Raw genomic sequence first — 15,526 nt, 5'->3', positions numbered from 1 at the left:
CTTCTATTAGGTGAGAAGGAAAAAAGCTTATTTTTTTAAAGCTCTGGAGAGAGAACAGGGACACCCTTTGGCTTCCAGAGAAGCTTCCCCTGAGTGTGACTTCCTGGCAGGGAAGGAGGTAGAGTACCATGTCAACCAGGGTGGACCGGTCAGCACTGGGGAAGCGGATGCTGCTGGTGAAAATGGTACAAAAGGCATCCTTTATTTTGGGACAGGGTCTCACTAAGTGGCGCAGCGGGCCTAGAACTCAGCCTCCTGCCTCAGCCTCCCGATGGGCTTTGTTCTCACTGAGCATCTGTCTGTGAAACCCACTTCCCCTGGAGTTTCCAAAGCCAATGGTCCCCTCCCACCTCTAAGACTTCTTGTGTGGATTTTGGAGTTGTCTTCTGTTGAAGGTCCACAGTAATCTGAGCAGGTGACCCAGCTGAAGACACCTGGGGGCTAGACTAAGACCCACTGCTAACAGCGCCACCGTGTGGCCATGGGAAGAACTGCATTCCCCTGGATTCAGGCCCTCTTTCATCTCTGTGCAGGAATCAGGGATCCTCCCTGAATTGTTGGGTGATTCTGGGGAAGGCCTGGACTTCCTGCTTGGCTGACCTGTGTGAGTTTAAACTGGTTTTCTTATTCAGAGAAAATGAAGTTTTGCACCTTGAATTTGTGGAAGGCAGAAGTAAATAGAGTCAGCTTTGACTTTAAAGGGTCACAGCTAAAGATGGAGAAGCTCACCTGTGGCCTGCTGAGGTCACCAATCTCCTCTGAGGGAGATGGCTTGAGTCCTGACAACCCAAAGCCTGTACATAAAGGGGTGAATAATCGGCCCACTGTACCTTCCTGTCCTCTCCCTGTCACTGTGCCAGGCTTGGATGCCCGAGACCTGGGTACAATCCTCTCACAGGAGCCCCCTGAGGCCCACAAATGAATATAAACACCCCTACTAGCCAATTCAACTTTCCCAACACCCATGTGTGGGACTTGCTACACACACATTTTACAGATGAGAAAACTGAGGCTAAGAGCTGAGTTGCAGCTCTGTCAAGGTCACACTCCTGTGTAACAAATTATCCCAAACTCTGTCACCTACAACAACAAACATTTATTATTGCACACTGTTTTGGAGTGTTTGGAATCCAGGAGCAGCTCAGCTGGCTCAGGGGCTTTCAGGGGGCTGTGATATCTGGAGGCTCCATTGGGGCAAGAAGATCCACTTCCAAGTTCACTCAGTGGCTGTTGGCTGGAGGCCTCTGTTCTCTGCCATGTGGGCATCTCCACAGGGCCTCAGCTTCCCAGATGGCTCCCCAGAGTGAGTTACTGTGTGTGAACGGGACTGGCTGCGCCTTTTATGACCTTATCCCAGAAGTGACCTACCATCACCTCTGCCTCATTCTGTTGGTGACACACACCAGCCAGCTTCCAGGTGGACCGGACTGCACAGGGTGTGAATGCCAGGAGGTAGGGGTCACTGGACTATCTTGGAGGTGGGCCAACCACAGACCCACGACTAGGGTTCCTACAGCATCAGCCTTTGGCCCTTCAGATAGGAGGCAGTGGGGCTCCCTTTGGGAGAGGATTGACATATTTAGCAAATACAAATACAGGTTGCCTGGTTAGATATGAATTTCAGATGAAAATGAATCATTGCTTAGAGTAAGTATGTCCCAAAGATTGCCTGGCAACCCTACTGCGGGGAGGAGGAGCAGCACTCAGGGTGACACGCATTCCAGGGGGTCCGAGATCTAGCGCTCTAGGGTTATACATGGGACCTCAGGAAGACCAGGACCCTGGTGGATGCCAAGCCCAGCCCTCTGACACCAGCCCCTGGCTTCCCGGAGAGACCCACAGCATCTACAGCAGAAAGGACTAGAAAAATCACACTGGACCCTGCTGCTCCCACCCTGCAGAAGACCTCCTTCCCCAGGCCCGGGAGAGAGGAAGACACCCACCCTCGGCCCCAGCTGGGCCTTCAGAAGCTCAAGCTGAAGGTGGGGGAGCAGGGGGAGCCGGGAGCACAGGCCCAGAGTCCTGCCTGCTCTGCCCCCTTGGGGAGGGAAGGCAGAGAAGGGCACCGTCTGTGGGACCCTCACAGCACTCTCTCCATGAGGCTGGCTGCAGTGACACCATCCTTGGTCCCTGAGCAAGCCTCCTCCTCTCCCCAACCTACTCTACCTTCAGCCCACATAGGTGGCTCCTGCTCTTGACCTCCTGCTCGGGCCTTGCCTTGACCTTGGCCCCAGCCTCTTAGGACAAGCAGATACAGCCCAGGGCTTGAGCTGGCCTCTCCTCTCTGACTCACTGTCCACAACGCTGCCCAGCAGGGCCACCCTAGATGAAGCGCTTGTCCTGCAGGTCATAAGAGAAGGGGTCCCCGGGGAAAGGCTGGGGTGGAGGCTGGTTGTAGGTGCCCTGCAGGAAGATCCAGGCTGTGCCTATCACCATGACGGGTGTCACCACACATAAGCACAGGCGGTCCACTGTGCGGGCCACCTGGTTCCAGCTGTCCTTCTCCTGGAGGAGGGGGCAGACACCATGAGGTGAGGAGGGTCCTCAGACTGCAGGTCTGAGGGGACCTCCAAGCAGGGTCCAGCAACAGAAGTGTTGGCCTGGCCTCCACGTGTCTGTGAGGACGTCTTGGGCTGGCAGCACATAGGATGGATGGGATGTGCTGGCATGGTCCCCAGCAAGGGCTTAGGCCCCTTGGACACAGGCAGGACTGGTCATTGTGTCTGTTGGGGGAGGAGACCACAGCCACCCTGGCTGATATACTGCAGGGTTTCAGGGGCCTGAGGACATGGGCAGGTCCCTCTGCTCTCTTGGAGTGCTCGCAGCTACTCCTGGCAGCTCCAGGCCACAAACTGGAAATGAGACTTTCTCCAGGGAGAATTTTAAAAGTTACACACGGTAAACGACCACATATGGCTGGGCCTGCCTGGACATCTGGCTCTGTCTGGAGTAGCAGGCTTGGGGTTGGGCAGGGACAGAAAAGGTTAGCCGTGGGAGAAAAAAGGGACCCAAGAAATGCTCAGAGTATGGCCTGGCCAGGGCGGGACCATGGAGCCATGTGTGTCCCTGCGGATGCCTGGCCGGTGGGCTGCTTGGGCAGCTAGACAGGAATACAGGCCTGGGATCCGTACCCACCATGGACTCCCCCATCGAAGTCGGGGTATGGATGTGGGGGGAGTCGCACCCTCTTAAGGCAGGACATGCTGGATCAGCCAGTGCGCTGCGTGGACACTGCGCGCTGCTGCCCAGGCCTCTCACCTCGTTGTAACTGTTCTGATCTTTCATGTGGTTAACGATGAAGTTTGCCCCCTCCACCGCGGGCTTCAGCTCACTGAAGAGCTCCTGCTGGGCTTGCTCAGAGCTTGCTGGGGGCCTGCCTGTGGACATGAGCCAAAGGGCACGTGTGAGGCCTGCCCTGTCACCTAGATGGCCCATGCCCCAAAGCCACCAAGGACCCACGGGCAGTGGTGAGGCGCCTGGCCAGCCCATGCCGCTCAGACTGCTTCTCAAACATGAGGTCACTGCGGGACTTGAGTGAGAAGTACTCCTCAGCCTTGGAGATGTAGCCCAGGGAGCTGCTCCTCCGGATCAAGGCCCCGGGGCTGGGCCCGTCCTCTGCCGGCCGGGACATGTGCAGGAGCTCTGGCAGGGTCTCCAGGAAGAGCTTCCGTGGCCAAGAGGATACAAGAAAGGCTGCTTCACAAAGGCAGGGTGACCTTCACATTCCCTCATAGTGTGTCTCCCATTTCTGGCTGCCACAAGCTGTTCCTTCCTCTGACCCTGTCACTTATTTCCCTAATCCCCTACTAAAGGACACCTAGGTTGCTTCCAATTTCCCCTCATTACTCACAGCACAGAGCAGAACTTGGTCACTGAAAATAAATACTACAAACAAAACAGCAAGATCAATGCCCCAAATGCTGAGCTCTTTCCTTTAAATACTTAAAGATGCAAAGAGTCGTAGGCCGTCCCAGAACAGCCTTCTGGCCCTGCAGTGCCTAAGAGGCAAGGACAGCCTTGTCCTGAGCACCTGCACCCCAGTCTCCACCTTCTTCTTTTTTCTCTCTTTATTTTTTTTGGAACTGGGGATTGAACCAGGGGTGCTTTACTCCTGAGCTACATCCCCAGCCCTTATTATTTTTGTTTTGAGACAGGGTCTAAGTGGCCCAAGCTGGCCTTGACCTTGTGACCCTCCTGCCTCAGCCTCCTGAGTAGCTGGGATTACAAGCGTGTGCCACGATGCCTGGCAGCCGGATAAATTTTTACAGCTGCATTCAATTGTGTAGTCACCACCCAGACACAACAGCAAGCGTTGTCCCCAAAGATGCCTCTCACTCAATCCCTTCCCACCCGAGGGAGCCACCATCCCGACTTCTATCATCAAAGCCTGGTTTGGAAGGGCTGCAGATGTAGCTCAGTGGTACTGGGCTTGCCTAGCCTGCTGAAGCCTGGGTTCAACCCCCAGTGCCACAAGAGAAAAAGACTGTTTTTGCCTGTTCTTAAGCGTCAGAGAAAGCCCACCTGGCTGCGTGCTTCCCTGCCTGGCCCCTCAGGGGACGGCCTGCAGCGGAGGCTGGCGCAGCCCCTGTCTTGACCCCCTCTCCTGAGCTTGGCCCTGCACCACTTCCAGCTGTTGGCCGTGGCCCAGCACTCACCTTCTTGACGCCCTCGGACAGCACGTGGGTGCTGGGTGTTCGGAAGTGGATGTTGAGGGTGATGACACAGATCACCACCACCATGGTCACCAGGACCATGCCAAAGAGCAGGAACCTGTGGGCAACAGGCAGCCTGGAGCCTGGGGGCGGCGGTGCACAGGGCCGGGCCAGGAGTGGGTGAAGCCAGGCGTGGGCCACTCACTTGCCAATGAGGGGGATGGCCATGGACGTGGCAGGCAGCCGCTTGGAGATGAGCAGCAGGAAGACAGACTGGGCCAGGAGCACCGAGATGGCCACGGACGTCTTCTCGCCACCTGGGGAGCCAGATTTGGCTGGAACCCGAGACCTCCAGCCATAGGGCCCACTACAGGGGCTCTGCCACCGCTGTTCACAAGGCCATGGTGCCTGATCAACATCAGGCTGTGCTCTGCAGTGCCTGGGCTCAGATCCCAGCTCTGCCACTTACTGGTGGGGCGGCCTGGAACAAGTAGCCTAACTGCTCTGTGCCTGTTTTCTCAAGACTCACGAGAGTGTCAATACCAGGCAAGTGCTGAATGGATGCTAGTTGTCACCAGGTGCCATGGCACCTGCCTGGAATCCCAGTGACTAGGGAGGCTGAGACAGGAGGATAGCCAGTTCGAGACTGGCAAGACCCAGTTTCAAAAAAAAAAAAAAAAGGCTGGGGGTGTAGCACATGGTGCAGCCCCCCGGGTTCCATCCCCAGCACTGCAAAACAAAACAAACCCCCAACCATCACTGCTAGCCCAGCCCCTGACACCCCGCTACCCCTCTGAATCACAGAGCTGCATGTGTCGCCCTCCTTCAGAAAGCTCTGGGACATCCGCACAGCACCCAATGACACCCAACATGCCACCCTTCCAGCAAGGACCCAGCCAGCACTGCCCTGCCCTGCCCTTCCCACCTGAGCTCCTGGGCAGGAGGGCCACCTGTGCCCCAGCCCCGCCCCTCCCCCTGCACCTGCTCCCACATGGTCCTGTCTGGCAAAACTCCACCTCCTCCGGGAATCCTGCCCCCCCCACACCATTTAGAATGGTCCCCCAGTAGGGCCACCACCCAGGCCTGTGGCTTCACTATCTGCCACAGGCAGGCACTGGGTGGCTCATGGTGAATGTCCTGAAATTGTAAAATTACTGCTTCCTGGAGCCACATGAGCCCAGGCTGATCTTCTGCTCCCGCATCCCAGCCTCCCAGACGCCCCTGGCCTGCTCAATGGGTCAACAGCTGTGGCCTCTTGGATGCCAGGCCCAAAGTAGTGACCCTGACAGGCCTGATCTCTGCCTGGCCACTCTCCCGGGGTCCCTGGAAAGCTTCTTGAGAGAGGCAGAGTGGGCCCCTGCCCTGGGCACTGCTCTCAGTGGGCCCGGGGCCTCCCCCAGCTGGCCTCCTGGCCCTCAGGCCGGGTGCCCCAGGCAGGGCCTCCAGGAGTGACACCTTGTGGCCCCGGGGGAAACAAGGGGGCAGTGCTGGAAGGCCCTCGACCCAGAGGCCTCAGGGGGCCTGGGGGTGGGCGGGCGGGGAGCTCACAGTCGGCCGGCAGGTAGAAGACCAGGTTGATCATGAAGGAGATGAGCACGCAGGGCACCAGGATGTTGATGACGTAGAACAGCGGCTTGCGGCGGATGATGAGGTAGAAGGTGACATCCTGGCGGCTGGTGCTGTCCAGCGAGGCGCTGGGGTCCACGTTGACCCTGGCTGGCCGGTGCACTATCTCCCACTCCCCATTCTCTGAGGGTGGACATTGACACCTTGGGATCAGGCCAGGTGCGGGGGGTCCCAGGGACTGGGGCCTCAGGGGCAGGATGAGAGCTGGTGGAGTGAGGGACCCGGGGTGCAGGGCCGGAGGAGAGTGTTCTGCCCTGGGTGGGGCAGCGGCTGTCCCCGCTCAGCTCTGCCGCTGGGTGTCCTGTGTGATGCTGGGTGTGTGGTCCTCCAGGGGTGGGATGTGTCTTTCGTGAGCGTCAGAGTCCTAGGTGTGTGGCTGAGAGGTGTCGGTGGCCTGGGTCTACTCCTGTGTGTGTCACAGGGCCTCCCCACACCCCGCGCTGCTCCCCGCACCTGTGAAGCCCTCCGGGTCGATGATGATCCACTCCACGGGGTAAGAGCGGCCATCCTCCTCCTCCTGCTTCAGGCTCAGGGTGATCTCCTTGGCCGTGTACTTGAGAGAACTGGGGAGAGCAGTGGACAGAGGGTGACCTGCAGCCGCAGTGGGCCAGTGAGGTGAGAGGGTTAGAACAGAGGGCCACTGTGTGTGTGGGGGGGGGTTGATCATTCACCTCCTCCAGCCTGCCCAGGGGGCCCTGGGCGGTGAGGGGCTAGAGAGGTGGGCGCACCTGAACTTAAGGGAGCAGTTCTGCCAGTCGAAGGGGAAGTAGGTGACAGAGATGGGGCAGGAGGAGCGGAAGATGGCGGGGGGCAGCCAGTACACATAGCCTGAGTTGAAGACCAGCAGGTTGCAGGAGTAGGAAATCTGGAAGGAGCCGTCATTGCTGGGGACAGGGACACATGTCACTGTGAGCACTGACGAGCTCAGACCTGGCAGGGTTGGGGAGAACTTGGGGCTGGAGGAGAGGTGGAGAATGCCTAGGAAAGGGAGGCACCACTCAACTTATTCTCCAGCACAATCTCGGGAAGCCACAGCATGTCAGGGGGCAGGCGCAGGACACTGATGTTCCCAAATTCTTCAGCATCCCACTGTAGCCGGCTGTCTGTCCAGCCCTGGAAGCCCAAAAGCATGTCAGCAGTGGGTTCTGCTGCTGTCCAGCCTTCCTCATCACTCCCACTTCCACCAGGAAAGACTGAACAGGACCTGAGAGCTGTGGCAGATGAGGAGGGAGGCAGGTAAAAAGTGAGGACTCAGGTCTGTCATGAACAGCTGTATACAATGTGTACTGCACAATGTAGGGAGCATTATTTCCTATTTGTCTCTGTATTAGGAACTTCTGACAGCTCTGACACTTTTATTAAGAGTGTCTTATAAAAAAAATCAGAGTAGAGTGACAATTTCCCCAAAGATCCATTCTAATCTTCTTGAAATTGCCATCAGAGCTAGCAGGGGTCTAGGTGGGAGAGAAGGGCATCTGGGCCTGGGGTTTCTCTGTAGGGAGGCACTAAGCCCTTCTGGAGGACAGTATCCAGGGCAGACTAGAGGTCCCCTAGTGGAAGAGAGCACAGGGGACCCTGGGCCCTGGACCCCCACTCCTGGCCCTGAGGGGGGCATTCTCCTTACGTGCTCTATCCAGACGTTGGTAGTGAGGGTCTCCTCCACTTCTTTCTGGAATCAGACAGGAGGGCTGTCTGTCAAAGGGACATGTCTCTACCTGCTGCACACATCGACCCAGTACCTCATGTGGCTGCAACCAGGGAACCCTGGCAGCCAGGCCCTCAGGGGTGGGTAGGCAGGCCAGGGAGCAGGAGGGCAGGTCATGGGTGCGGCATGGTGGCCACAGAACTGAAGCTGGAGGGGAAGGGGCACCAGCCTTGGAGTGCTGGAAGCACACAGGGCTTGGGGGTGACAGTGTGTCTCCAGGGAGGGAAGCTGCCCTAGGTGAGCTTCCTCCACAGCTATCAGCACTGGAGAAGCTACCCCCCTTCCCCAGCCCAGCCCGGGAGGGGCCTCTTACCAGGGAGATGAGGTTGGAGAGAGTGAGAGCCAGAGAGACGTCCACACTCTCCTCTTTGCGGGTCACGGGCCGGAGCTCCTTCTTGTAGCCCTTCTCCGTGAAGAGGTGCCTGATCAGCCGTTCCTCCTCGTTCAGGCCCCAGCTGCCTGGGGAGGGCCAGGGATGGCAACCGGGCACTGGGCAGGGGGCCCAGGAAGGAAGCAGCCCTGAGATCCTGTTGGGCCATCGGGCTGGGCTGAACAGAGGGGATCCAACCACCTCCTGGGCATGGGGACCCTGGAGGTTGGCCCCTCTCAGGCAGAGATGGTAGAGAGGGAGTGGGAGTTGGGCATGATCCCAAGCAGGGGGCCATGCAGGGGGAGTCCAGGTGGCTGCACGAGGGACCCCAGGGTGGGGTGATGCCCTTACCACACACCACCAAGGTGGCCAGCAGCCCCAGTGTCAGCACAGGGCCCTCCATCCTGTCCCCTTGATTGTGTGTGCCCTGCAGGGCTGTGGAATGAGGGCAGAAGGCAGAGGGGACAGGTGCAGGGTGGGGGTGGGGGCCCAGGGGAAAAGGCAGCCGGAAATGCAATCTGACACCTCAAGGCAGGTGATGAGGGGGTGGGGATGGACAGCCAGGGCCAGGGCCAGAGCCCAAGAGTGAGAGGCTGAGATCCCAGGCCAGGACTCTGAGAGGAGCAGGAAGGGTGGGGCTGGTGGAGACACTAGTCAGCCACGGACGGGAGTGTGACGGGCAGGCCAGCTGCCGCCGCCCGGGAGACAAAGTGTATGCTCAGACGGGGGCTTAGCAGCCCCTTCTCCCATTTCTCTGTGATCTCTGCCAACTGCTCCCAGAAACTCTGCCCACCCCAGATCTAATGCCCACCCACTGCTTCCCCAGCCAAGAAAGCTCCAAATAGTCTCCACAGAATATAAATAACATTTATTAAAGCAGCGGCAATTCTCTGATGGCACTCCTGGAAGACCCAGTACCCCACCCCATGCCAAAGGGGGCGGTGAGTTTGTTGGCTTGTTGTGGCGATGACTCCTGCCTCCCTCAGCCCGGGAGCAGCAGGTCCTCACCACGGCTGCCTGGCAGGGGGAACCTGAGGGTGGAGTGTGTGCTGTTCCTTCCTCCCCAGCCCTGGGTCCGGCCTCACACCCATCTGGGGCTCCTCGGGCTCTCCCTCTGCCAGGGCAGCCAGGCGGAAGGCCTGCAGGGCCTCTACCAATAGCCTGGGGAGGCTTCGAGCCAGTGTGGCCCGCTCTAGGCCCACCAGGCCACTGAAGACCACGCGCCGGCCTCCCAGGCCTGCCCGCACCCAGGCTCTGAAGAGCCCAGTCAGTGTCTTGGAGCCCAGATCTGCCAGCACCTGAAGAGGAAGAGGTGATCAGGGACCCAGAAACCCAGGCCCAAGTAGGCAATAGGAGCCACCCCCTCCCCCTGGACTCCAGAAACTCACCAGACTCACGCCTTGCTGATTTCTACCCAGTGGCACCCCCATGCGCCCTCACCCCACGCCTCTCCACTCCCTCTGCTCATACCCACCATGCCCCAGCGCACACACAGTGGTCCCCCATCCACCCCCTGGGTCCCCTGGGGGCGGGGCAGGGGCATTCGGGCTGGGGGCTGGGTTCTGCCTCCTGCAGTGGGGTGAATGTCCCTCCTTCCTCCACCTGTCAGGGCTGGACTCTGTCCCTCTGTCTCAGGGCCCGCATCATGCCAGCCTTCCCACGTCACCATGAAGGAGTCTAGGAAGCCTGGGGACCTACCTCGTGAAAGTTCATGGCCAGGTGCTCTGAGGGGACCTGCAGGATCCAGGCATGAGCCCCCTGAAGGGCAGCCAACTTCTGTCTCAGGGGCTCCAGCCCAGGGCAGCCTGCACAGAGGGGAGAGGCCCTGGAATAACAGGGAGTCGGCCTCCCGCCCAGGGTCAGGGTTCGGGGGCAGCCATCTCTGCTCAGTACGGTGGGGAAGCTGAGGCTCGGAGAGCTTAAACAGCCATGCAAGGAGGAGTATCTCTTTGACGCCGATGAGGACCCAAAGCCATAATTCTCCGCTTAACTCGTCCGCCCCACCGCGACCAAGGGGAGAGAGAGCCTGCGACGTTGCCGGGTGGGGAACCCCTCCTAGCACAGAATTCCCCGCCTGAAGCCCCTCTGGGCTCCGCGGGCCGCGAGGCTGCACCCCTTGGGAAGGCCGGCGGGGGGCGTCCTTACTGTTCGTCGCCCCGCGCTGCTCTGGCCTCGGCTTCTGGAACCACACTCCCGTAGCCCTGGATCCTGGGGAAGGCAGGGTTAGGGGACCTCCTCAGCTGGAGAAAGCGGCTCCGCCGCGCAGGACTGGGGCCCAGGGCCGGGGCGGGGCTGGAGGGCGCGGGGTACCTGAGTGTAGCCGCTGCTCGAGGACGGGGTGCCGCGGAGGCCGCCGGAGCCACAGAGCCGGGAGAGCCAGGGCGGGGGTCAGACGCCGCAGCCCAGGGCGCAGCAGATCCTGGGCGCCCCGCAGCAGGCCCAGCAGCGTATGCGCCAGAGAGCGCAGCTCTGCGGGAAGGACAAGGGTCTGAGTGGCGGTCAGAGGTGGCCAGGCCTCCCGTCCCAGGCGCTGCCCCTGCCGGGGGAACCGACTCACCGCATCGCCGTCGGCGTTGAAGGCACTGCTGGTGAGCCAAGCGCGCACAGGCGCCGTCGGATCCCGGGCACAGCCGGGCGTAGAAGGCACAGAGCCGGGCGGCGTCTGCCAGTCGCTCCTCCGACGGGTCCCAGGTCAGAAGCTCCCTGCAGCTGGGCTCACGAGTGGAGGAAGCCGCTGCAGGCGGGGCAGAGGCCAGATCACCCTATGTTTGCTCCCAGCCCTCCGTGCAGCCCTTTGGGAGCTGGGGACCAACGCTAGGGTGAGGAGGGGGCAGACTTATCCCAGGGCGGTTCCGTGGGGCACTGTGGGGAGAGGGAATTGGAAGGGGGCGCTCACCGCTCATCTGCTCCAGGAGCCAGTCTTTGAACACAGCCACACGGGTGTAGACCCCAGGTTTCCCTGGCTCCCCGCAGCCATCTCCCCAGGAGGTGACTCCAAAGAGTACCTCCCTGGGGTGGGGGCCAGGCTCCGAACAGGTTAGGGGCCCTCCAGAGTCACCCTAGGGTACAGGAGAGAGCTCCAAAAGGAAGAGCTCACTTTATTCACCACCACCCCCATGCCCACCTTACACCTGGAAGGGTCTGTCTGCTCTGAGCTCTTTTGTACCCATTTTAGCTATAAGGACCTAATTGCTCAGAGAAACTGAGTGACAGCAGTTTTCCAGGAGGAAAGGAGGCCATGCTGCCCGTGCGAAGCCGCCCAAGCCAGGCCCTCCAATCAGTCTGGGCTCATACCTGGCATGAGTCGATGCCCCCGGCCAGGTAACCGGCACAGAGCATGGTGCTGGGGCGCAGCCCAGGACCCAGAGCCCTTTGGCAAGTGTCTGCGCTGAGCAGGGGGACACGCGCCTCCCTCACGGCCTCAGCTTCAGGCCCGTCTACAGGGAAGAGGGAAGGGGCTCAGGGTTGGGGGCCCCTCCCATTGCCCTCTTTGATTCCTTCCCTTAAGACTGGGCAATAATTTGCGGTGTGCCTTTACACTCTGGCCTCCCAAACTCCATCCCCTCGGCGCTCATTCTTCCCCCACACACCTTGGTTCATCCCGGCCTTGCCCCGCTCAATACCTTCGAAGAGGGCTCCCCAGCCTGCAATGGCGCAAGCGGTGCCGGCTGGGGGCTCCCGGGACCCCTGGGGTAGGCACACGGGGCGCGCGGGACCCGCGGGGTTCACTGGTGTCCACAACTGAACCAGGGCCAGGTCATTGTGGAAGGTCTGCGGGTCAAACTGGGATGGGACGAGGGAGTAGCACAATGTCAAGGAAGCATGGAATTGGGGTCCTGTTTCCAGCTCCGGGCTTGGGGACTGGTCTCTCACCTTGGGGTGGGGCAAGATGCGGTTCACTGGCACCTCCTGGGCTTGCTCCCCCAGGGGCCCCTCAGCCAGCACCACAGTCCAGAGAAGCTCATTCGAAGCGCTGCAGAGTGAGCAGGGCTGATCAGAGCAAGGACAAGGACGGAGGAGGCCCCTTGGAGCTCCTGACCCTCACCGAGCGCACCCGCACCACCCAGCAACCCTGGCTGATCCTCCTCAGGGAAGGCGGGAGGGCCATCCTCCAGGTAAGGCCAATGCCCTGGGCTGGGGTCTGCATGCTGGCTTGTCTGGTGCCGGCCCCTTGAACCTGGACAGGCCTCCGCCAGGGGGCAGCAGAGACCGGCTCTCTCTCAAGGCTTCAGGCAAGTCCCGGACCCACGGTTGGGGACTTAGGTCTGCAGGTGCCGAGGAACACCAACATACCCCACAAAGCAATGCGCCGCTGTGAGCACCCAAGACGCTGCCACTAGGACACCGCCGCACAGAGGCTGCCCGCCGAGTTGCAACCTCACTAGCCAGGGCCAGGCCCCGGGGGGAGCCGCGCTGCCCCCCACTATGCGTCCATGAGCCCGCGTCACGTTGGCAGCTCCAGGGCTCCTTTCACCACATGACCCTAGAAAGGCAGAAGTAACATCGTGAGGGACAACTTCAAGCTGTCCTCACGTAGAGGCCCACCCTGCTCTTTGCCCTGCCCCCTGAGCCTTTTTAGCCTCACCTGGTTCAGGTGGGTCCTGGAGGAGGGGTGCTTGAGGCCTGGGGTGTCCAGGTCCTGCTGAGAAACAGCCCTTTGAACCTCACTGCCACCCTCTTGTGGCTCCTCCTCCCTAGGCAGGGCCTGAGCGCCCTCTGCTCTTCCAACCCTCTTTGCACCCCACCTGCTAGCCCACAGGTTCTCAGCAGCCACGAATCTCTCACCAGTCCAGGTGAGTCCAGCCTGTTCCCACCTTCTGCCTTTCCATATGCTGCGCCCCAAGCTGGTATGCCCTTTCCACTTGGAGAGAACTCTATAAGTAGTGTGGTTCCAGCCCCAGCAGTGTCTGTCCCCCAAGAGAGGGGGGTCTGAAGATAAGGGAGAGGGATGACAGAGAGAGCCCAGGGTAATGAGTGCAGTTCAGGGTAATGAGGGGCGTGAGTGGCCCACCTCTGCAGGTGTGCAGTCTGTGCTGAATCTCCATCTCCACCCGCTTCACTGCCCACTGGGCATTCCTCTGGGCAGCCTGCAGTGCCTGGGTCCCCTGGGCTGACAGAACTGCTGGGACATGGACACAAAATTAAGCATGGTTGGGGCAGAGTCTTAGTCTGCCTCAGCCCTGAGCCCTGCCTTGGGGGACCACAGGGAAGCAGGCTGGGCTCCCAGAGGGCCTGGGGGGGGGGGCGGGGGGGGGAGGAATGCTCCAGGGCCTCAGGCCCAAGCCTCAAAGCAGATGGTCTCAGATTCTCAGCCCGAGATATCTCCTTAATTCAAATAAACTGATTGGAATCTCTCAAAAGCACCTGTCCTTAAAAACATAGGAGGAAAACCATCACCCCAAGATATAAATATCCCAGAACTCAGGCAGATGGACAGGAAGCGGCTACGGTTCACCTGCCTGAGTTTGGGCCCAGACAGCCGAAGCGCTCTGCAGCGCTTTCCTGCTGTCTGCTAGGTCTGGAGCCTTCTCCTGATGCCTTTGGCATCGCTCTCCAGCTCTGCTCCCCGGCCAGCCTATCTGCTCCTCCTCTCCTCTCTGTATCTCAGTTCCTGGCCCCTTCTCTCAGGAGGTGGGGAGAAGTCACCAAAGGCCTTGATGAGGGGGGTGACAAGTTTGCCTTCCACACCAGGAACCCCACTTCCTCTATGCCCCTCCCACCTCAGTCGCTCCCCCAGACCAGCCCAGGCTCACCTTGCAGGGTGCTGGGGGGCAGGCGCATGTACAGTGGGTGCCCATAGGCAGACCAGGGGTCTGGGCGGGGCGGTAGCAGCAGCAGCAGCAGCGCAGCCAGCAGCATGGTGACCAGGAGCTGGGGCAGGAGACCCCGTCCTCTTTCCTCTGGGGCCTACCCTGCCCGTGCTTGTCCTGTCTGCCTCCCACTGCCTTTCTGCCCCTGGGCACAGAATTTTTGTCCTTCAAATCATCTGACCCTGTTCCTTACATCAAAATTCCCCACTTCCCCTGGTCTGTGCCTCACCTGGCCCTCACCTCCTAGGAGCCCTCGGGAAATGGGGCTGTGGGGGCTATATAGAGGACAGAAGGGGGAGGGCGGCCAGGACTGGGGGAGGGAATGAGGTAGTGGGCTCGACCCTCACCTTTGAAGCCTCATCATTCCGGCTCTGAGCCCCCCTTCTGTCAAAGGAGCCCTTGTTTCTGCGGCTCCATCAAAGGGGCTGAGACAGGGGAGAAGAGCTGACGGTTGGGCCCGGGGCCAGGCAGAGGGGGGCTGGTGGGCAGGGGCTGGGAGGGGGGATCCCCATCTGCCTGTGCCCCCTGAGGAGTCTACGGCTATGCTGGGGGCAGACACTCTTGAAGGGAGGAGGGCAGGGGGGGTCTGGGGGTCCTCAGCAGCCCCACCCCCTGAGGAAGCCACTAAGCTTGCAGCCCCTCTGCCCCTAATTGCTTGGCAGCGTCCCTGCCTAGTGTGGCCATTTCTAAAGATGATCAAAGCATCCTAATTAACGCCGTAATTGCCGCGCTGGGGCTGGTGGGGTGGGAAGAAGCAAGGGCGGGGGGCACTGGAGTGGCCCAGAGAGGAAAGCGGGAGATGAAAGGCCCCACAGTGGCCCAGTTCGGGGAGCACGGGCCCCAGCAGCTTCTGACGCTCTCCCAGACCCCTGTCCCGGCCTGCTCAGCCTGTCCAGCATTGTTCTCAGTTGCTGTGACCCTGATCTGGCAGGAGGGAATCTGTCAGGAAGGGCCACAAATGAGCAGCTCTCCTGGAATGGAGTCACCACCTGGGGCAGGGTGTGCCCTTTGGTCCTGCAAAAAGCCTGGGGCCAGAAAAACACCTGGCACCCCAGTTAGTGCTGGCAGGCCCAGGGCCACTTTGGTGGGAGTGTTTAAGCGCAGGAATCAGTGCACCCTGAGAAGCAGAGCGCTGTCAACATCTCCCCACACACCAGGATATGTGTCCCTCGTCCCTCCCCAGTTACCACTACGCTTCCTGAAGAAAGTACCCCATCAGGAATGTCGGGAAAAGCCGTTTAGGTTTGGATTATGTGGGTTTTTTAATGCTGGAAATCACTCATAACCGCCTGAGTCTCTGTCTATCTTACAGGGTATCTTTTTTTATCCATGATCTTCAAATTCGTGTCAGAGAGGGTGTGAG

At 60.0% G+C, this 15,526-nt stretch overlaps 2 protein-coding genes across 2 annotated transcripts; both read right to left on the bottom strand.

Annotated features, from left to right (window-relative positions):
• Positions 1–1,081: 1,081 nt before the first annotated feature.
• Chrnd (cholinergic receptor nicotinic delta subunit) lies at positions 1,082–8,785 on the bottom strand. Its single transcript, XM_026412762.2, has 12 exons — positions 8,705–8,785; positions 8,297–8,442; positions 7,903–7,947; positions 7,282–7,391; positions 7,007–7,162; positions 6,732–6,841; positions 6,201–6,401; positions 4,858–4,969; positions 4,656–4,770; positions 3,460–3,664; positions 3,259–3,377; positions 1,082–2,505 (listed from the first exon to the last, which is right to left on the bottom strand). Exons 1-12 carry the CDS (start codon positions 8,754–8,756, stop codon positions 2,323–2,325), a joined length of 1,554 nt encoding a protein of 517 aa, XP_026268547.2. The 5' UTR covers positions 8,757–8,785; the 3' UTR covers positions 1,082–2,322.
• A 572-nt stretch (positions 8,786–9,357) lies between these two features.
• Positions 9,358–14,212, bottom strand: Prss56 (serine protease 56). The gene is made up of 13 exons (XM_026412734.2): positions 14,107–14,212; positions 13,365–13,472; positions 12,939–12,992; positions 12,647–12,836; positions 12,227–12,326; positions 11,977–12,136; positions 11,648–11,790; positions 11,250–11,412; positions 10,911–11,087; positions 10,664–10,822; positions 10,499–10,561; positions 10,052–10,158; positions 9,358–9,651 (listed from the first exon to the last, which is right to left on the bottom strand). The coding sequence occupies exons 1-13, from the start codon at positions 14,210–14,212 to the stop codon at positions 9,358–9,360; spliced, it is 1,824 nt and encodes a 607-aa protein (XP_026268519.1).
• Between the last annotated feature and the right edge of the window lie 1,314 nt (positions 14,213–15,526).

Source organism: Urocitellus parryii, chromosome 1 (assembly GCF_045843805.1).
Source record: "Urocitellus parryii isolate mUroPar1 chromosome 1, mUroPar1.hap1, whole genome shotgun sequence".
NCBI lineage: Eukaryota > Metazoa > Chordata > Mammalia > Rodentia > Sciuridae > Urocitellus > Urocitellus parryii.
The sequence above is the reverse complement of the archived record's forward strand: the minus strand, read 5'-3'. Positions and strand labels throughout refer to the sequence as shown.

What these genes read in the sequence shown, in the direction of transcription:
- Chrnd (XM_026412762.2), bottom strand. Translation starts at nt 8,756, where the DNA reads ATGGAGGGCCCTGTGCTGACACTGGGGCTGCTGGCCACCTTGGTGGTG. An exon ending in AACTGCTCCCTTAAGTTCAG is followed by an intron (nt 6,842 to 7,006) that starts GTGCGCCCACCT and finishes TGCTCTCCCCAG; the next exon opens with TTCTCTCAAGTACACGGCCA. An exon ending in ATCAGAACAGTTACAACGAG is followed by an intron (nt 2,506 to 3,258) that starts GTGAGAGGCCTG and finishes CCCCTCCTCCAG; the next exon opens with GAGAAGGACAGCTGGAACCA.
- Prss56 (XM_026412734.2), bottom strand. Translation starts at nt 14,212, where the DNA reads ATGCTGCTGGCTGCGCTGCTGCTGCTGCTGCTACCGCCCCGCCCAGAC. An exon ending in CTGGGGAGCCCTCTTCGAAG is followed by an intron (nt 11,791 to 11,976) that starts GTATTGAGCGGG and finishes TCTTCCCTGTAG; the next exon opens with ACGGGCCTGAAGCTGAGGCC. An exon ending in TGGCCATGAACTTTCACGAG is followed by an intron (nt 9,652 to 10,051) that starts GTAGGTCCCCAG and finishes CTTCCTCTTCAG; the next exon opens with GTGCTGGCAGATCTGGGCTC.